The sequence below is a fragment of the Microtus pennsylvanicus genome, chromosome 10 (genome assembly GCF_037038515.1).
Source record: "Microtus pennsylvanicus isolate mMicPen1 chromosome 10, mMicPen1.hap1, whole genome shotgun sequence".
NCBI classification, from domain to species: Eukaryota; Metazoa; Chordata; class Mammalia; order Rodentia; family Cricetidae; genus Microtus; species Microtus pennsylvanicus.
The window spans coordinates 92,083,373-92,104,480 of NC_134588.1; the positions used below are offsets into that span (position 1 = coordinate 92,083,373).

Below are 21,108 nucleotides of genomic sequence, written 5' to 3' on the forward strand. Positions count from 1 at the left end.
GGCCCTGCTGAGAGCACCGTGGTCCTTACCATGGCAACCTCCTTTTTCAGCTCATCCAGCTCCTTCTCTTTCTGTTTCTTCTTGCCACCCCCATTCTCCGCAGTGGTGGCGGCAGGCGAGTACTCACGCCCTGCCTACAAAAGAAAGGGAGGGCAGGGATGATCAGGGAGACTGGCTGGTTGGAGCCCGTTCCCATCTGCTTTCGAGGATGTCCCAGCACTGGAAGCAGGGGGTGGGAGAGAACGGGAGCAGATGGACGAAGCCCAGGCAGAGCTGCGAGGACCCCCACATTTGAACTTTTATCTGTTTACTATGTGATGTGGGATTCTGCCAGATAAAAAAGAAAAACATGCATTTTGGAAAACACCATCCAAGGTGATCTGAGAGAATTCTGGGACTGGACAGGCATTGTGTTGACAGATGGGTAGGGTATCCTGGAGGGATGCCTTTGCCTAGTTCAGAGAGGAATTCTGGGTAGAGTAAGAGTCCTGGGAAGGCAAGAGAAGCAGGCTTGGTGGTGGGAATGGAAGGGACAGGGATGATGGACTGAGAGAAGCTAATGGTGACAGGTTCAAGTATGTCTATAAAGTCCAGGGTATGCTGGGAGCACCCTGCTGGCAGGCTTACCTGGAACTGCACAGAGACAAGTCACAGAACTTGAAACCCCAAAGCACAATTGGGTTCCCTTTGCCATGATTAGTATAGGGGAGTAAAGAAAGATTCTGTTCAGGTCAGCTGGGTGTTTTTAATAGTGATCTTGTGAGGTCCCCATTTGCTCTTCTCTTCAGGGCTGCTGCAGACTTTCAGGGTCTCATAGGAGCTTCTTGAGGGAGATGGTGGGGATTCTTCATTTAGATAGAGGCAGCCTTGGAGGAATGGGCTAGGTGGGGATTAGGAAAGGCCTCGGGGGTTATGGGTAGTGTGAAAAATGCCATCATCTCCCTCCATGGCTCTCCATCGAGACACAGGGGGTGACTAAGTTTCTGCTCATCCCTCTGGCTTTTCTGTGGACCCTGAAGGCCACACTGAGTTTTTAGAAGTGGTTTTTCTATCCCATGGTGATGACTGGCATTTTCCATAAAGAATGGGTACCTGGTAGAAACAATAGCCTGTGTGGCTTTGTTTGTTTTGTCTTTCAAGATTATGCATTTGGGGGGTGGGGTGGTTTTCTTTTTCTTTCTTTTCTCTTCCTTCCTTCCTTTTTTTTTTTTTTTTTGCAACTTTTTAGCTGACTGGGAAGGTTAGTGGAGAGTGGAGGATGCGCTCAGGGACCTTCTACCCCTACACATGGACAGCCTCCCTCCCTATCAGCATCTCACATTGTTGGAAAGGGACATTGTCTCATCACTACCTCCCCCTCCCAGTGACCACAGCTGACAGGCCGGCAGGGTATGTTCTATGGATTTAGGCAGATGTATATCAGTGTGGACCTCCCGTTTCTCTAGCACATGGCTGTGCCACCCTAGAACCTCAGTGCTTCATGGCAACATATTCTATCCAGAGTTAGAGTGGTCCAGGGCACTTAGCACCCTGAGTAATAGAATTCTGCCCAGTAAAATAAGGAGCAAGGAAGGGAAGGGGCCTTCCGATGCAAGATTATGGACACTTGTTCCATGATTCAGGGACCTAGGAGATGTGCTCTTGGAGCCTGCGTTGCTCAGACATGCTCTGTTTAGACCATCACACCATGCTCTGTTCTCTATCCGAAATACCTATGGATTCAGTCTGGTCTTGATCTTCTGAAGGCCAAGCATCCTAGGGAGACTGAAGTGGCCATCGGCAAGGTAGAGAAGGACTACCTGCCCTTTCCCAGGTGATATAAGAGGCTTTTCTTAATTGGATTGAAATGCTTTGGCCTCTTTGTTGAGGCAGGCAGGGCCGAGTAAAGGATGGGAACCCACAAAAGGTCCGAATGTAAGAAAGCAATCTGGACAGTCATCGGTGAGATCCTTGGGGACTGCAAGGATGGATGAGGTTTGTGCTGGAGGCCAAGGAGCAGAGCCCAGAGAACTCTCTGCACATTTGGTGTCAAAGAAAATGCATGAAAATGAGAATCAAATGCCTGCTTCTGGAGCTAGGAGGGATGGCGTGCACATCTGTATTCCCACAAATCAGGAGGTAGAAGCAAGAGGATCAAAAGTTTGAGTCCAGCCTGGGCTACGTAGTGAGAGTCTATCTCAAACAAATAAACAGATGCTTCTGGTGAAAAACAAATATTCTGGCTCTTGCATGTTGGTATGTTGATTGTGGCTGAGCTAATGTGGTACCTTCTTTTCCTTTGCTCCCACCCTGTTCTCCCATAAGTGTGAAGCTTGGGACACACTGCCCTTCCCCCTCCTCCTGTCCTGGCAAGGATCTCAGGCTCCTCAGCCAGGAGCCTGCGGAGATTTGGGGCCAGTGGTTGCCCAGGGAAGAAAGAAAGAGGAAGCAGGGACCCCCCTTTCCCTCTCTGCTCTTCCCTCCCTCCCCCGGCACAAGTCCCTCTCTTTGGGTCTTGAATGCTGAAGGAGAACAGAGAGTTCTTTCTGAGAAAGCCAGAGTCTGGGACAGAGTGGGGGTAGCTGGAAATCAGCCAGCGCTCCCCCCACCCCCACCTCAGCTTCTGGAGGAGGCCTGGCTCCCTCCCACCAGAGTGATTTCTTCCCTCAGCTCCCACACTGCCCTTCACAGCCACACAGTGATGGGCTGGGGTGGAGGTGAAGAAGCGGACCCCAGAGTTGAGTGTGGAGAGCGGGAACTTGTTTTCTGCAGCTCTTCCCTGGTAGGTAGGATGCTGGGCTCCCAACCTTAAGCTCCCAGACTTTTCAAATAGACCAGACCAGGAGAAGCGTCACTCACAGCCACTAGGTTAGGGGTGCCAGAGGTTATGGATCCAGCAAGGGTGCTGGTGGGGATGGGGGCGGGGATTCAGAGTGGGGAATTCAAGGTCAAATTGCTTTTTAATTAGAAAGAACTGTGTGAGCTAGGTCCTTGCTCTAAGAAAGAGTGAGGGTGGGGGGCATCCTATCTTCCTCTTAGACGGAGGTAGGGCTCTCCTTGGCCCTGACTTCTCAGAGGTTCTGCACCTCATCTGGATCTTTTCTTTCTATAGCGAGATAATGCTGAAGGTCCCAGGACAGAATGTCTTCCCACGACTGTGAACACTTCCTCAGGGAAACATGTTGCCCATAGATAGCTCCTAAGGGTGGGCTCACAGCCCTCGCCTTGTCTCCATCTGTGCCCCTGAATGCCCAAAGGCTGTTCATTTGCAAATTCACCTGCTGAAGCATAGTGCAGGCTCACTCATAGATGTCTACAGCACTACCAGCTTCCTGGGAACACAGGGGTGTGAGGTTGTGGACACATATACACATGTTCACACACACACACACACGCACACACACACACACACACACACACACACACACGCACGCACACACTTGCACGGTACTCTTCTATTTCCAATCCCACCCTAACTCTGGAACCCTGGCGTCCAGGCTCAGAGTGTTTCCAGCTGTTCAGCTTAGAGCAGTAACACGTCCTTGCCTGACTCCTAGTTGGGCCCAGAAATTGGCCCACAGCACCCCATGGCACTGTCTCCCTGGCATTTTGCAATGCCTTGCCAAGCCCTTTCCCTCCGTGCCCTCTTTTGCCAGCATTCCACAAAAGGAAGGCGGCCCAGCACAGTATGGAAAGGGATTGGGTCACTTTCCTTCATATGGGAATTTCATTTCCAAGAATTGGAAGCCTTGTCCTTGCTCGCCCAGACACGACTATTAATCTTTTCATTGGCAAACCCATCCATTGCTCCAGGATGCCGTGGTCAGGGGCAGTTCTCACCAGCCTTTGGAAAGGTCCCCAAAGACTGTGGCCTGGAGCCGAGAACAGTGTTGCTGGGGACATCTGGAGGGGTGCTGGGGTAAGGGTTGGGGATAGATTCCTGCTCTTCATCCCAGCTGACTCTGGCACGCAGGGCTCTTGGAGCTGGTGTAGTGAGCTGCCTGGTGGCCCTGGGAGTGGGGTGTTCCACAGCTGCTTTGCAACCCCAGGCTGGCCCCCTGTCCTCTCCGGCTAGGACCTCAGAGGAATAGATATTTTCAGTGGGTAACAAGGGCGGGAGAGAACTAATGGAGCCAAATGTCCCTTCAGCTGGGAAGCCAGGAACTGTGGTGAGAGAGGAGGGATGTTGGAAGAAGAGATGAGGGGATGGAGTGCGGGGAGACCTAGGAGGGCACTTGGGTGGCTTCTGGGTTAGTTGTGGGAGAGGAGGAGGCCAGGGTGGCTGCAGAACAGGGTACAGAACTTGGGCTAGCGCTGTGGAATCCACAGGCATGTGCAGCTGGGCGACTCGTTCCAAGTTCAAACCATCCCACTCAGGCAGCCTCCCTCACCCTCCCTCCACATCCCATTTCCACCCCACCCTTTCTCCATTGTCTTCTTCACCCTGATCTTTGGGGATACTCACCCCACGACCCATCTTGGGGCAGAGTGGCTGAGGGGACCTAGGCTGAAAAGGTCACCAGGAGGATCTCAAGACCACACTGCCTGTCTGGGGCAGCTGGAGACCCTGGCAGACAGACAGAGACAGCCTGAGCAACAGGGTAGCTTTAAATAGGTCCCTCTCCCCCTCACCCCCGCCTTCCCCTTCTCGGGGAAAGAAACGTTTGTTGAAACTGGATCCCTGAGGACTCCTCCCCTCCCGCCCCTTTAGCAACTGGCCCTGGCTGACGGTCCTGTTTTGTCCCGTGGTGTGTCCCCCCCTTCAGCTCCCCTCAGCACTTCCCCATCCCAGAGCAGCCACAACTGAGAGAGAAGCAAGGGGAAGGGGGTGGAATGGGGGTAGCTGGAGGGAGATGTGGCCCCGAGAGCCCTAGGATGCAAGGCCAGGCATCTTGCAGACTGTCTTCTACTTCCAGGTGAGGACGCTGAGGCGGTAAGAATTCAGCAACCTGAGTGGATAAAACAGAATCAGAATCTCCTGAGTCCACATCCAATTTCCCAGAAAAAGCAACAGCCTGGTCCCTCTGCTGTGGAAGCTGCAGGGACACTGTGACCAAGGGAGTTAGAACAGGAGCACAAGATGACTTTTGCAAGGGACCAAAGTCTGGAGATGGAGGAGAGAAAGTCCTCCTTAGGCCTTCCAGATGTAACCTATGGGCCAGTCGTGTCTGACTCAGTGTCTGCCCTTGGGCTGCACCCTGAGATGGCTATGAATTTGGCCCAACACAACATCCCGAACTCAATTCAAACATTGTGAGGTACTTTATAACAGCCATGTTTTTTGATAACGTGATTGCATAGTTCTCCAGCATGATTTATAGATGACGTGAATAAATTGTAGGTGACAACTTTGTGTCACGATGTTTGAAAGGTGATCACACTTGCATCCAGTGTTCAGGACGATCAAGACTATCGGCACCTAGAGGCAGTTGGGAAGGTGAAAGGACCAAGAAGGCAGCCCGAAGCCAGGCACAGCATCCCATTCATCCCGTGTGTGTGGAATGGAAGAGAGCCTCTCCTTCGTTGCTACAGAGGAGCTCGGAGTGAGTCTGAGGTTGGTGAATGGCATGGGAGGAAGCCCAAACCGGAAGGTGTGGCATTTCTGAGGAGAACATGGAAGTCATTATTACCTCAAATACCAAGTCCGTGAACTGGAAAGAACAATGACTTCCTTGGGTTCCTTCTGGGAGGAAAAAGAGGCAGCTCCATGAGCGACTTGTGTAAGGAAGCACGGGCAGCTGGGCCTGGGGAGAGAGAGGGGGCTTCCCCTCTAGCTGGGAAGGTGTCTTCAGCGCTATGCACAATAGAAATAGGGACAGAGCAGATAACCAGCAGGGCCAGCTGCTCTGGGGGTGCTGGTGCAGTTCATTTAATGAAGACCCAAAGAATAAGGGTGGGGGACAGAGAAGGAAAAGTCCTGCCCCCCCATCTACCGGGAGAGTCAGAGGACAGGGCTCTCCTGCAGCGTCCCCATTTCTCCAGGCCCACAGATGTAGTGAGTGGACACCCGCTGTGTCTGAGAACCCTGATGGAAAAGGAAGAAGGAGGGAGGGAATGGGAGTTTGGCAGGCGGCCTGAGGTACCCGCTGGCTGGGCTGGCTGGATTGGGCCCCCTCCGGCCCTGGAGGCAGCACCCTGTAGAGGGATTATAGACCTCTTGTCCAGGAAATCTACTCTCAGGGCACAAGGCTCACATCTGAATTCCCTAAATAACTGCCCCCCTCTGGGTCTGCAGCTGAGATTTTTCCATGACAGGCATCCGCGGGTCAGATCCTACCTGCCCCTATTGCTTCCTCCTGAGTCTGGGCAGGAAGGATGGGCAGGATAAGCATGCTTGAATTTTCTCATGGTCTGCGGTCCCTTCCAGGCCTCTGGTCTGGAATAGATGCGATTGGGAAATCGTGACCGGATGGACACAGTCCCTGTGTGTCAAGGACGTTCAACTGAAGATGTAAAGCGGAGTGAAGGGGACTCTAGGTTTATCCAAACGCTAGTGGAGTGTAGGGGTGAATTGATAATCCCTTGGGGTCAAAGGGCATCTGTACTCCTGAGCTAGGGTTCCTGAGTAATCTCCGTAGCTTCTTCCAGACATAAAGTGAGACAGAAGAGAAACACAAGGCTCTGAGCTCCTGTGCTCATCCCCCCCCCACTCCCTCCCACCTCCGCTGGCACTTTCCAGTGCTGCCCAGTCCTTCCCAGGCCCTGGCTCTGCTGTCTGTAGCCAGGCTCAATAACGGAAAGGGCTGTGCCCTTCCTCTGCTTGCACAGACTGTTAGGGCTCCTTGCCATGCCCTGCATTAGGGTGACTACAGCTTCAAGGACACCGCGGTTCACATACTTGGGCTGCAACAAGTGATGGTAGGCAGGGCATCCTCCTGCTGCTGCTCACCCACGCCTCCCTGACAACTCCCTCTGTGGAGGCACTGGGTGTCTGTTTCAGACTCCAGAACGCAGTGCGGGTAAATACCTGGCCCTTTGATCTGTTGAACCTGGGTTGGCGACCTGTGGACAGACAGGGGCACTCATGGACTCATCTGAGTCAAGAAAGGAACAAAAGAGGAAGACAGAAAGACGTGAAAGCGGGAGGTGGGAAGGCAGGAGTGGTCTTGAGAGAAAACACAGACTAGAAAGAGGTTCCCGGGGGTAGGACGGGAAAGGTTTGAGCCATGTTTGGTTGGCAGAGATCTGGAAAGTAAGTGTGTGTATGCAGGGGTATGGAACAGAGAGACATAGGAAGATACACTAGGCTAGAGGTGGGGTGCTAGTTATGACTGAAGGGGACTCTGCGGTGTGGGATTCTGTAGGTAAGAATGTACCAAGTGCTATTTCCAAAGGGGTTTCCATGGGGCATATGGCTCAGTGGGGAGAGTGACTTCCTAGCAAGCATGGAACCCTGGGATCTATCTCTAATGCCCCCTAAGCCATGACTTGTAGAACATGCCTCTAATCACAGTACTTGGGAGGCAGAGGCAGGAGGATCAGAAGTTCAAGGTCTCCCTAAATTACATAGCAAGGTTGAGGACTTGAGGAATCAACTCTCTCTCTCTCTCTCTCTCTCTCTCTCTCTCTCTCTCTCTCTCTCTGAGTTGATGGGGACAGGACAGCGCTTGCTTGGATGTGTGGTCGTCTATTACAAATTAGTCATCTGCACAGGAGTGTGTGATGTGCACATGCTCGTGTGCAGGCGTGCACGTGTGCGACAGGGAAGGCTGTGCAGCACCGTGGGTGTACGTGAGAGTCCGTGGGAGAGTGTGCAAGGGGGAGGGTGGGCGCTCAGCTGCGGATGGACTTGTAAAGGAAACAGTTTTGTTTCCTAAGTGACTGGCCTCCTGGGGCCTCCAGCCCAGACTTGAAGGTTGTTTCAAGATCATGAAAGAGAGAGTGGGAGGGACGGAGGGAGGGAGGGAAGAGCTGGGAGAGGCTCCATCACTCCCTCCCATGGGCCCTCCTCCCGCCCCCTCACCCGACTCCTCTGCCCCAGTCCCTCTTGCCCGCTTCTCCTGCTGCCAGTCTTGGGCTGTCTTGTCTCTCCCATTCCCTGTACCCTTCTTCTTCCTTTCTGACTGACCTTGTTATTGCTGCCAGACTTCTGGAGCCTTCTGGGGTGTGGGGTGTGGGAGACAACTGTACTGCTTTCAAAGAAAGACCATCTTGGGGTGAAAAATTAGGTGGAAGTCTAGAAGGCCCAGGGTGGCCTTAATTAGTACCCCAAAAGACATTTTTGCATTTCCTCTTTTCTCCCTAGTCCTCTGCTCCTATTCCCTCGGATTGCAGTGACCTTGGCAGTGGAATATTGGGCCCCAAGTCACAGATGTGGCTGCCGTAGGCCTGCTGCTACCTGAGTTTCCCCATTGGCTCACAAGGACCGTGTGGGTTTTCTTCTCATTTCGTCTTTGATAATGGTTCCTCTGTTTTCTTCTTGATCTCTCTTTCCGGTGTACTCAGTGTAGTTTCTCTTCCTCAGACTCTCCCGAGGCCTGCCATCTTTAATCTTTTCCCCAGATGGTTTTTATTGCCTTGTTTGGATTATTCAAATCATATTGTATAGATGTCAGAAAAAAAAGAAGGGAGAGGCTCTGAGAAACAGTCCCCCATTGTCTTTATGCCTCTGACCCATTGTCTTTTTGCTTTCTTTACTTTTCTGAAAACAGAAAGACCCACACTGGGTGCCCATGGGACACACAGGTGGAGGTGTTCAGGAGATTAAAAAGGAAAACATTGTATGTCAGCTCTCTCGGGCATGGTGGTGCACACTGTTCTCTACCTGTTTCTCACCTGCCCTTTCTGGGGTCTCATGCAGTGGGAACATGCCTGGAAGTCAGATCTCAGTGGGTCCACGAGCCACTTGTATGACCTTGGACAAGCTCTGTGTTAGCCTTGATGTTTCCATCTGAGTGCCGAGGGGCACCAGACAGCTTTTGAGATCCCTTTTCACGTCTGATGCTCCCCAAATTCTGGACCACTTCCAGCTCAGGAGAGCAGGAGACATAGCCAGCAGTTGCTCTGGGCTGGGAGGAGGTGAGGGGGCAATTGCTCCTGCCCAGTTTGTTAGTAGGGTACAGGTATGTCTACTTTGATTCTAGAAAATGAATCTGGACCTTTTAACTCTTGGCATAGAAATGAGAAATGCCCCCCCCTTCTTGGTTTTTTGGTTTTTTTTTTTTTTTTAAGGAAAAATGACCTCAATATTTTATACAGAGCCATGTGGAGAAGGGCAGGGCCTGGGTATCCTTGGGACTGGGGAACCTGGCATCTCTTGGCTGGAATTCAGGCAGCAAATACCAGGTGAGGCTGTTTCAAGGAAGTCTTTATTGGAAGTGACGGGAGGAGGGGGTTAATGGGCCTTGCTGAGTTTGGGGCCAGGGGTCACAGCTGGGCCCTGCAGGGTTCCTGTTTGCCTTTGATTCCATCTGTGTGGGGAAGGAATGGCCCCCCAGCCCCCTGAGGTAGGTTTGTTTTGGCTGAGGATCTGACCCAGCCACTGGCCCAGATCTCTCCGCCCTCCCTTCTCTCCCTATCAAGAGGCAGCCTGACCTGGCCCCTGGCCTCCTCCTTCCTGCCTGCCTCCTTCTTTCCTTCCCATGCCCCTTTTTCTTTTCCCAGCATACAGTTCCATTTGTCTGCTTGTCCCTTTGGTCTTCTGTATGCCCATCTAGGACAGGATGCCCTGAAAGCATCCAGCGCCCCGAGCCATGGCTTCTGTCCTGTGATGGACTTTCAGAATTCTGGGGAGCATGGCCTCCTCTGTGTCTCACCTTCTCTTCCCAGGGTCTTTTCCCTATAGAAACGTGGCATGATCAACAGTGTGCACTCCTCTGATGCCACTGAGTCATCAAGACACTCAGCTTACACTTGCTGTGCTCTCTGTGCATGCCCCATTCTGGGCCAGTGCTGGAGAGACCATCACAACCCAGAGAGTCAAGGATCCCACTCTTAAAGTCCTTCTGCTTAGAACCCCAGGCCATTTAGTCTCCAGCTCCACTTCCATCCTACGGCCTTTGACTCCCAGAGTGGGTGCTGAGCCTTTGAGATCTCTCCTCTCCATTTCCTTAACCTTCTTCTGATTTATTCAGCCCCACGGCCCTAGGCTCTGCACTCCACATGGGTCCCCTTGGGAGAAGCTCCCATCCCACCAGTCCAGTGGCAAAGAGGGCACCTTTGTTCTAAAAGGCGTGCTGGACTGGCTATGAGGGAAGAAAGGGTTTCAATGCAGAACTCACTGTACTTATCAAAAACACTTGACTAAGTCCACCATCTCCTAAGGGTGAAATGAAGGATTCTTACCCTAGCTTCATGTTTATGTCCCAGACCTGGGCCTCACACCAAGGATTATCAGTTGAGGTCAGGCCTAGGCCTCTGGAGTTCCCAAAGCTCTCCAATGGGCAGGCAGAGTTGGGGGTTACTGAGTCAGACTGTCCCCAAAATGTCTTGTGTATCATGGCTAATGTTGAGTGAGCACTAGCCACGCACTGCATGCTGGGTGTGATGGCTAACCTTGGCAGTCACTTTGGCCGGGTCTAGAGTCACCTAGGAGACTTGGTGATTCTGGGCATGTCTCTGAGAGTTTCTAAATTAGGTCGATTGAGCCTCGCAAAGGCCCACTGTAAAAGTGGGCAGCACAATTGCATGGGCGTGGTGGGGGCAGGTCTAAGGCGGAATGGAAAGGAACACGAGCCTTCACCCCTCTCCCTCTGCTTCCTGACTGTGCGCACAATGTGACCAGCTCTCTCTTGATCCTGCTATGCTTTCCCCATCATGCTGGACTGCACCTTCAATGAGCTAAAATAAATGCTTTCTTCTTCAACTTGCTTCTGCCAGGCATTTTCTCACAGCAACAGAAAAAGCAATCAATACACTGAGCCTCACTATGTCACAGGCTGAAGCCTCAGCTTCCAGTGTGAGAATATTAGGAGATAGGTCTTCTGGGAGGTAATTCCACAATATGGGTGCTTCACGGTGAGCTCTGTACTGTTTTTGTTTAACTGGAGTCTCCCTATGTAGGTTTCACCTCCCAGTATCATTGCTTTGACAGCCAGAGTGCTAGGATTATAAGCGTGTGTCTTCCAGATGCAGGTTAGTGCTCTTATGAGAAGAGATGTGTATAGCCTGGTTCCTCTCCTGCTTGTTGCCATGGGGAGGTACAGCATCATAGTAGCTGTGTGCAAACCAGGAATGGATTCTCACTAGATATGGCATCGGTCGGTACCCTGGTATTAGATTTCCCAGGCTCCAAAACTAAAGACAATGCATGTTAATTTAGTCCTCATACCAACTCTGTTTTACAGATAGGGAAACTGAGGCACACAGCTCCTACATAACTAAGTCAAATGGGGGATCGGGGACTCAGACCTGGTCTATTTGGTTTCTAGCGGCTGAATATTTAACATCCTTGCCATGGAAAAGGATTGTCTCTGGGTTCAAGTTTCCTGTCTACAGTGGTGACAAGAGAGAGCGCAGAGGATAAAGGGGAAGGAGGGGAAAGGGCCAGTAGCCTGCCTCTGTGAGCCAGGCTGTGATGGCTGCTGATTGCACACACATGCACCCAGACTAGAGGGTGACGTCAGCTCCAAGAAGAGAGAAACGATTCTCAGAAGAATCAGGAAGGTCTTCATGGAGGAGGTGGCATTCTAGCTAGCTCTGGGTAGATCAGAGCACTCTGGCTCAGAGAGAGCTCAGGGACAGGAGGGCTGCAGCAGCATCCAGAACACAGCGGAGAATGCGAAGTCGATCCTGGAAGTGGGGACAGAGAGCCTTGGATGCCAGACTAAGTGTTATCCTAAATGCCAGTGTTCCGTTAAAGAGCGGAAAATAAGAACCTGTGATGACAGGAGTCACCTGGATGCCTGTTAAAAATACAGAGCAGCGGGCACGGCTCCGAGAGATTCTGATTCATGAGGGCGAGGGTGGGGAGTGGGAGTCTGTATTTTTACCACCAAGAAAGTTTGAAAAATATTGCTATAAACAATATGGAGACATTTAAAGTTTTTTGAGGAGAGACGTAATCTTATTCAAATTGTGCCCTAGGTAGACTCATTTGAATGAAAGGGGTGTGTGTGTGTGTGCACATGGGTGTGAGGTGTGGGACTGAAAGGAAGAGCTAGGTGGCAGCCCTATGGGTGAGGGGGTGACGGGTGAGGAGTGGGGGATGGGTGAGAGGAACATTTAGGATTTGGTAGCTGATTGTTTGCATGGGAGAGGGAAAAAGGACTTGAGGGTTGGGGAGTGCTGTGCAGTTATTAAAATAGGCTAGGCAAGGGAGGGAATTGTTTGGGGAAAGAAGCCGTAACTTCACTGTGGTGTGTGGTAAGGGTGAGGTCGTGTGACCGACCAGCTGCAGGAGGAGCCCTGTGAGTGAATGAGACAGGACGGAAATCCCTGTGTGGAGGTGATTGCTGAGACAGAGACCACCAAGGTGGGGGACCTGCAGGACAAATGGCCAGGAGTCTTAGGCAGAGCTTTGTTCAATTCCTAGGCCAAGGAAGGGTCTAGAACTGTGATTCTCTCTTTTTGGGAGGGGGCGGGGGCAGTCAAATAACCCTTTCACAAGGGTCGCATATCAGGGATCCTACATATCAGGTATTTATTTACATTATGATTCTTAACAGTAGCAAAATTGCAGTTATGAGGTACCAATGAAATAATTTTATGGTTGAGGGTTATCACAGCGTGAGGAACTGTGTTAAAGGGCCACAGCATTTGGAAGACTGAGAATCATTCGTCTAGAAGATAGTGGGGCAGAGAGGCCAGAAAGATCAGAGAGTTAGGCCAAACCGAAGGACCTACAGGTGAAAGTAGAACCCTTGTAAGGAGCAAAACAAAGAACTCTAAAACCCAAGTTTCAAATGGCAAAAGGAAATGAAGGCTAGTTACTTCTTTTCAGAGGTAACTGGTGTGACCTTTAAGAAAGCCATCTTTGGTCGAGGCGGCCATCGGAGAGGAGCAGCCACGGCCCTGCACTACCCCATGACCGTGGGCCTCAACAAGGGCCACAAGGTGACGTGAGCCAGCCGAGGCACAGCCTGCGGAGTGGTGCGCCACAGAGCTGCTCAAGGTATCAAGGACAAGCACACTTCAAGTTGATCAAGAAGGAGGTGGGCACGCACATACGTGCCAAGAGGAAGCAGGAGGAGCTGAGGAACATGCTAGCCACCATGAGAAAGGCAGCAGCCAAGAAGGATTGATCCCCTCCCCGTTCCCAATAAACGTTGCTGGGGCACAAAACAGAAAAAAAAAAGAAAGCCATCTTTTTTTAAAATAAATTTATTTTAAGATTTGTTTATTTATTATATATACAGTGTTCTGCCTGCAGACCAGAAGAGGACACCAAATCTCATTATAGGTGGTTGTGAGCCACACCATGTGGTTGCTGGGAATTGAACTCAGAACCTCTGGAAGAGCAGCCAGTGCTCTTAACCTCAGAGCCATTTCTTCAGCCCAAGAAAGCCATCTTAATAGCAGGTCAAGCCTGGGAACAACACCCCCCCCCCCCCCCCCGTCCCACACCGAGGAGGCTGGGGACAAAGCAAGCCACCCTCTTCCAAGAAAACTGCTTCAGGAAGCAGAAAGACAAAGCGGCAGTGGATAACTGAGTAAAGAGAGGGCGTGGGGGTTAGAGCACCAGGGCCCGCGTAGAGGGCTCTCTTCTCCTATCTCCTGGGCCCACGTGCTTATCATAATTTATCTTCCTGACAATCGCCAGGAAGCAATGAGGTCAATACTGTATGCTGTAGTGATTCCCATTATAGAGATAATGAGACTGAAGTTAGGGACAGTCCGTGATAGGATGAAGGCCACCGTCTGTGAGAGCCACGTCTGCCCAAAGCCTTACTGGCTAGCCCTGACAGCCTTGCCCCACCTACTCAGACCTTAAATTCTAGGTTTGTTTTTCTGCTCCCTTCTCCCCAAGAACATCAAGAGATGGGGTCCTCTGTGCCTACACTCAGTCCCTGCTTATGGGGGTTCCCTGTCCCCGTGGCTGGCAGCTAGTTAGACCTCCATGCCCACATCATGCCACAGACACCAGTTTCCTGTCCACAAATGAAGTGAGAATGCCCAGAAAGTAAATCTTAGGCTGACCACAATTTGGACAAAATGTTTTCCGAACCTGTTTAGGTAGTCACTAACTCAGCGTGGAGAAAAAAGTGCGCAATGAACCTAGCTGTTACTTCCTGCCCTTGTTTTCCAAGGTGCTGGCCTTTGGTCTGCAACTTCTTTTTCCGCTGGACATGAATCTAGCACCTTCCCTCTTTGGAACACAGAATCTGCCCTAAGTAGGCTGTCCAGGAAGCTGCGTGGCTTGATTTCTGAAAGACAGAACTTGGAGTTCTGAAATAGAAAGAAGCTTTCATTTGTGGGTGGAAGTGGTCAGGGTGGGATAGAATCCGGGAAAACGAAAGTGTCCACCGTGGAGGCCATGGGGTACCCAGAGAGAAAAGACTGATTTTTCTCTCGTAGTCCCTCACTCTCTCTCACTGCTCAGTCGCTCTGCACATGAACGCCTGGACCTTGCCAGGCAGAGCAAGAACTGACAGTGGCCTTGAACATCTCAGTCAAGACAGGGAGGCAGATTGAAACAAGCTCCTAGTAGACAGTTGGATGTGGAAAATGCCATCGAAGGGCCAAGGGCAGGTGCTGTGAGTGCGTGTGTGTTGGGGGTTGTCTAAGCATCGGGACCCAGCTCACACTCACTCCCCTGGCCAGCAATTCACCCCCACTGTTCCATCTGTTTCTTTGTTTTGCAGTTTTTATTTCTGGCTTTGTTTTTCCTTTACTTTCCTAATAGAGAGCCTTTGGAAAAATTCCACCCTTGTTTCAGTTGGACCAAGCAAAAAGGGAATTGTCCACTCTTCAGCCAGAATAGCCAAGGGGTATTGGCCTCCTACAGAGGCCAGGTGGACAAGTAGAACAGGCAGGGCCTGGCAGGAAAGAGGCCAAGGAAGACCCTCAGCTGAGACAGAGGGAGGTAAGAGCGCGGGAGGATTCGAGCTCGGTTAAGCTGGATGGGTTGGCTGTGCATCCCCTCCCACACCTCCCCTCACACCTCCTTGCCTTCTGTTCTGGTTGGAGGGGAGAACAGAGAAGCCTTTAGCACTCTTCCCTCGCCTAGGAGGCTGTGAGCTGCCGAGACCCCAGAGTTAGAAGCAAGTCCGGTGTGTGCACGGAATTCACTCTTGTTCCTCTTTCTCCTCAAATTCGCAGCACGCAACTCTCATTGTTTTCTCTTCTCCATGGCCTCTAGCACTGCATTTGTTCATTTAAGAAATATTTACAGAACACCCACTGTGTGTTACACACACACACACACACACACACACACACACGCATGCACGCACCCACACCCACACTAAGTGTGTTCAGGTTTACAATATAGAAGGGAGAAATATGTTCAGGAAAGTTAAGCTCTGAAGTTAGTTTGCCTTTGCTGTGAGGACTATGGTTTGCTTGCTATGCAAATTTGGGTAAATTACACGAGTTCTCAATGCCCGTTTCCTGGTCTTTAACACAGAGGTAAGCATAGCTCGTTGCTTCCAAGGCTGTGGTGAGGACTAAAGAGCGTGTAGTGTATAGTGTTTACACAGGGCCCAGCACAAAGCAGCCTTTCAGTAAGCATTAGCCATTGTTCCTCCTCACCTCTCTCAGCTGGAGGCAGTTAGTAAATGACCTGTTCTTCAAATTTGCCTCTTGCTCAACCTGGTGACTCAGAGGCAGTCACCTGGCGCTAACGGCCTCTTGCCCCCAGAGGCTCATCTGCAACCAGTCGGCAGACCTCTGCCTGCTCAAACTGCTGCCCTCCCCAGCCTTCATTGCCGTACACCCCACTAGGGATCTCATACAGTGAGAGTGAGGGTGGCCTCAGCTCTCTGACACCCTGCAGATGGAAGTCTGAACCAGCTGTTCTTTTCAGCTGGCTGGGGACAGGGTACAAGAACAGGAGGCCTTGGGGATGGAGCCCAGATACCTACACCATGGGAGGAGGGAACACAGGACTTGGCAGGGGAGAAGGCTGAGGGGATCCCAGCTCCGAGGGATCCATGTGTGGCATTCCAAAGTGGGAAGAAGCTGGCACTCATCCTGGGCCCACTCAGTGGGTCAGGACCAGGTCATGCCAAGGCCCAAGTAGCATAGTGGCTCCTCTATTCTTGAACAACTGTGCTGCCCACTTGGCACAGGGCTTGAGAACTAGGAGTGTGAACTCAGTCAGGGCAAGAGGAGGGGCCAGGATGGACACACACACACACACACACACACACACACACACACACACACACACGGGGGGGGGCGGGGAGGGAGGAAGAGAGAGAGAGACAGAGAGAGGGAGAGAGACAGAGAGAGAACACTCTATAAGGGTACACATACCTGGCTTAGGAAGGAAGAAATGGAATGTGCTTGGGGGACACGTCTTTGTGGGTCTGGGAATGGGTTTGGGTGGGGAAGATGCTTGTATGTTTGTATTTGCTTTTGCACCTGCTCCATTCTCTGCCGGAATTTGTTGTCCAGGTGAGGGGTAGGGTTTCCTCTTCCTTTGACTCTGACCCTTTTTGTAACCTCTCAACAGTTTAGCGGAGACAACTTTCCCTTTGGGGAGGGTGGGAAGCTGTAGTTCATTAGTGTAGCCCAGGTCAAGGCTTTGTAAAACTAACACAGGACGTTCTTGTGTGTGGTCCTTAGCTCCCCTCCAAGCTGGAGTTTGCACATACTTGAGAGGGAGAGTGGAATACTATGTGTGTGTTTGTGTCATTTTCATATTAGCTTAGTGGCTGGTGTGTTTGTCATTTTGTCTCAGCAATCCCTATATCTATAGCTCTATGTGTATGTGTGTATATATGCTGGGCTTCTTTCTTTCTTTCTTTCTTTCTTTCTTTCTTTCTTTCTTTCTTTCTTTCTCTCTCTCTCTCTCTTTCTCTCTCCCTCCTTCCCTCCCTCCCTTCCTCCTTCCCTCCTTCCTTCCTTCCTTTCTTCTGTGATATTTGGACTGCAAGGAATCTAATATTGGACAAGTCTAACCTTCCCTAGCCTCATTTTCTATGGAGATAGGTGCTCACAGGTTCTGCTGAGGACCGAATAAAACCATGTTACATGGTCGTCTCAGGGCAGAAGACTTCGCCTCAACAGTCTTGTCTTTGAACATGAGGGGCATTGTCTCCTTGGCTGAGACCTGTAGCATATGACAGTTCAGCCAGATCACAACCATTTTAGGGCAGACCTTGGGTCTTAATTACTTTTTTAAGAAATTTATTTACTTTTATTCTGTGTGCACTGGTGTTTGCCTGAATGTGTGTCTGTGTGAGGTTGTCAGATCTGGGAGTTACAGACAGTTGTGAACAGATACGTGGCGGCTGGGATTTGAACCCAGGTCTTCTGGAAGAGCAGTCAGTGCTCTTATCCGCTGAGCCATCTCTCCAGCCTCGTCTTAATTACTTTTAATGATACTCGCGGCACCGTACTGTCACCTAGATGTCTCATACATATGCCATCTGGAGGCAAAATGAGTTAAATAAGCATATGAAACAAGACTGGTGACTGACGTCTGCCCACACGTGGTAGTACATGGTAATGTGGGTGGGAAACTGGTGAAATGAAAAGTGACAGCCCAGCTCAGCTATGCACCATGGTGCCAGAGTCCCAGCGGTCGCTACTGTGCCCGTGCCTCCACAATCCCAGGCTTCCGTTCCTTCCGTGCCTTAGTCTGACCTTGAGACTGTCTGAACGGCTCCGTTCCTTCTCTGCTCACTCACCCCAGGACACCAGCTGAGAGACTGCTCAAGCCTGTTTCCTTCTGGGAGCGCTGCCTGAGGACAGGGGCTGCCTCCAGTCTTTGACATTGATCCGGCTCTCCTCGGCCGCATGTGCGTGTGTTTGAGCATTGCCCTGCTGTGTGTGTGTGTGCAACGCCTTTCTGCGTGAAGCCCCTTGATGTCAGTGGGAACATGTGCCTGTGTGTGGTGTGCCTCGTGCCTGGCATTTGTTCTCCTCCCCCAACTTTCCCAGTTACATAAGCGGCTTATGGGTGAGTTGGTCCTGGACCTTGGGCGCCCTCTGCTGCTCACTGCTGGTCTCCACAGTTTTGGGAGGGGTGTATGCGGCCTCCTTAGGCCCCAACTCCTCTGGATAAACTAGCCCAGCCCCTAAGCTCTTCTTACTGGTATGGTAGTCCCTTTGTTGCAAGTTAGGCAAGTCACGAGGTAAGCTCCTTGAGGAGTGTTCCTCCCCCACCATCCCATAATGATTAGATTGTGTGTTGACTGCCACCTCTTTACCTGATATTGCACTAACACAAGAGAGTAGGAGACCATAATAGCCTTGCTTACTAGGGCATTGCCAAAACCCAGCCCAAGGCCTGGCTCAATCAGTATCTGCTACATGACTGAGTTTTCACCCTAAAAGGAGTGAACAATGGGGTACAAGAAGATTCAGGGCTGAGGTTTTGTGGATTTGTTGTTGCTGTTTGCTTTGAGACAGGGTCTCGCTATGAAGCCTTGGCTGGCCTGGAACTCCTGGAGATCTGCCTGCCTCTGCCTCCTGAGTGTTAAGGTTAAAGGTGTGCACACCAGGCCTCAGCTTTAAAGTCAAGTCTCAGCTCACTTAAAATGTGTGTGGCCTTGGGCAAGATACTTAACCGTTTTGAAGTTCAGATTTCCTTTGTGTTAAATGACTTTGTCTTGTAAAATAAACCGTAATGCGTAACCATCCCATAAATGGTTGATATTGTGACGATGATGATTCACTTCCAAACCTTAAGTACCAGAAAGGTGGTATTCAATCCACTCAACTTCCAGGTAAAGGGAGATTGCTCTTGTTCCCAGTCTCCTGTCTTTGCAGTTTTCACATAGCTCAGCGTGGCTTCTAGAGAAATAGAGAAACCAGGCTGGGGTACGTCCAGGTGGAAAGCAGCAGGTCCTTTATTTATCCTGTTGTTGGGCCGTCTTGGGAGACCAGGATTGACCTTCTGACTTCCCGCTAGATTCCCAACTCTTTCAGTGTTTCTTTGTGGTTGCTGAAGATGGCTTCAACTGGCAACCCCAGGAACACTTACTCTGCTATCAGGAAGTCAGCACTGGCCTGAGCCACTTTCCCTCTGTGTGCCTCCCTTTCCTCAATAGGGGGCAGTAGCGGAGGGAACACGGCTAAAAGAGACCCAGTCGGGTGTGGAGGGGAAGGACCTAGATGTGGTCTAGGCCACTTCCACTAATGGCCACTTCCACAGCCTTGGTTTTGCGGGCTGGCCAGTCCCTTCTCCCCACTCTGGCTCCACCCTTCTTACTCTCCGCCTTTTTCACAGTGGAGACACGCACTAGGAAAAACTCTTTCGTTTCTCCTACCTCCAGGCTAGCTCCACCCTTTCCAGCCGAGAGGTGTGTCCATAGCTTCTCATTGGAGACTCCAATTGGTAGAAAGCAGTTTAATACAAAAACAAAACAGCCCCTTAGTTACCTTGTGTAACAAACGTTAAGTGCGTGATCTCAGTTAATTATCACCGTAACTCTGAGTGTTTACAACTTCTGTTTCGTACGTGGAGGGGAAAACTGAGGTTAAAGGGACTGAGCCGGTCAAGAGATCACCAAGCTAGGAAGTCTGGACGGCTAACCCACTTTCCTTTCGTTTTTCTTTCTGACCGGGTATTAGGCCAGATTTCAGGGATCTTCCAGGGTTCTGAAGCCTCTTGAGCCCAACCGCTTCACGTCCAGGAAGTCCTGGGTCCCTCCATTCCCACATCAGTCAGCAGGGTTTGCTGCCAAGACTCAGCGGCCCACATCACCCAACTGGATTCTGAGTGCGTAACCACAGTCACCCCATCATCCCCAGAGGCCTTGCAAGCACCGATTCTCCCGGAAAGGCTGGCAGGTGCAGGGCGGGGTGCGCTCTGAGCGAGGGCGGGTGGGGGTAGAAGAACCCAGGTGCCGCCAGCTCGCCCAGCCTGCGGCCAGAGGCGGAGTCACCATCAGGGTCGCAGTCTGGCCGTTGCGGCGGCCACGGGCGGAGCGGGGCGGGGCGGGGGGCGGGGCTGTCTTGTGGGCGTGGCCGGCTGGCGGGGCGCGGCGGGAATGGTCTGGGAGCTGCGGAGGGCGGGAAGAGCGACGGGAGGAGGAGAAGAGGAGAGGAGGGCGGGGAGTTGGCGGCTCCCGCTCATCTGGGCTCTGCGCACCCACGCTTCACCGCTCCGCTTTCTGCCCCCCACCCGGGCATGTGCCCCCCGCGGCCCTGGTCCCCCAGAGCCCACGCCGACCCCCGGAGCCTCCCCAGAGCCGCCTACGCAGAATGGGCGTCCCCAGCCCCACGCCGCTGAGTTCAGTGCTGCTGTTGCTGCTGCTGCTGCTAATGCTTGGTAAGCCGGGTGGTCGCCGCGTCCCTCTCCCGGCCGGGTAGGTGCTGACCCTGCGCATCCAGTCAGCTCACCTTCCTAGCATTTGCGAGTTGGTTGCATCCCTACTTCTCCATCAGGCGTGTCTCCAGTCGCTCTGGGCTCGGCGCCTCGCTTCCTTTTGCGGCCGCCTGCCTAGGCGGTTATGGGGAGGGTGGTGGCGCCCTAGCTTTAGGCCCCGAGTTGGGGCATATTGGCGACCTACTGAGATATCTCCTGAGACACCATTGGACCCTCGAGGCAGGCGCCACTTCTCAGCTTTTACACTCAGGCCCTGGGGTCGTTGCGCCCAAATACTGTGACAACCTTCTGCTCCACTCTAGGCTCCAGGCCTGGCCTCGGGTGCCTGCTCTGCGTGGGCAGTGCCTGGCGGTCTTCATAATTACCCCAGAATTGGCTGGAGGCCCAGGGGCTGATTCTGCCCACGGTCTTTAAAGAAAGTCTCCCCAAGCCCCACCCCAACATACATTTTACCATCTCTCCCTCACCTCTGTCTCCACCCTGGGCCAGTTCCTCTTTGCCCTTCTTCCACACTCCCAGATATTTGGCTGGTTGTCACACTTTGGTCCCAACATGTTTGCCCCAGGTGAAACCAGGCTCCATGGAAACTGAACCTGGGATCTCCAAACACTCAGTGTCTGTCCTGGTTGGTGTTTATGATGGTGTGTATGTGTGTGTGGTGGGGATATGGGGAAGGTGTAGTTATGGGGAAGATTCTGGGGTGCAGTAGTCAAGGCAGAAGCCTGTGGCACCCCATCTGCTTTCTCTGG

At 51.9% G+C, this 21,108-nt stretch overlaps 2 protein-coding genes across 6 annotated transcripts in view; one reads left to right on the top strand and one right to left on the bottom strand.

Annotated features, from left to right (window-relative positions):
- The window catches only part of LOC142859010 (sodium/potassium-transporting ATPase subunit alpha-2), a 27,900-nt gene extending 22,050 nt beyond the window's left edge, over nucleotides 1-5,850 (bottom strand). The window contains exons 1-3 of the mRNA XM_075989158.1: nucleotides 5,610-5,850; nucleotides 4,445-4,928; nucleotides 30-134 (exon numbers count right to left, since the gene is read on the bottom strand). Of these exons, the coding sequence (XP_075845273.1) occupies nucleotides 30-134; nucleotides 4,445-4,456 (117 nt within the window). The 5' untranslated portion in view covers nucleotides 4,457-4,928; nucleotides 5,610-5,850. The remainder of the gene's footprint in view (nucleotides 1-29; nucleotides 135-4,444; nucleotides 4,929-5,609) is intronic.
- Nucleotides 4,775-21,108, top strand: part of Igsf8 (immunoglobulin superfamily member 8) — a 22,494-nt gene continuing 6,160 nt past the window's right edge. For 2 of the 5 annotated variants that reach the window (XM_075989160.1, XM_075989161.1), the window contains exon 1: nucleotides 20,010-20,302. In XM_075989160.1, the coding sequence (XP_075845275.1) occupies nucleotides 20,236-20,302 (67 nt within the window). In that variant the 5' untranslated portion in view covers nucleotides 20,010-20,235. Of the gene's footprint in view, nucleotides 4,896-5,370; nucleotides 5,534-14,792; nucleotides 14,942-17,561; nucleotides 17,826-19,602; nucleotides 19,822-20,009; nucleotides 20,303-21,108 lie in introns of those variants that run through there. The other 3 variants (XM_075989163.1, XM_075989164.1, XM_075989165.1) reach the window with 3 other exon arrangements.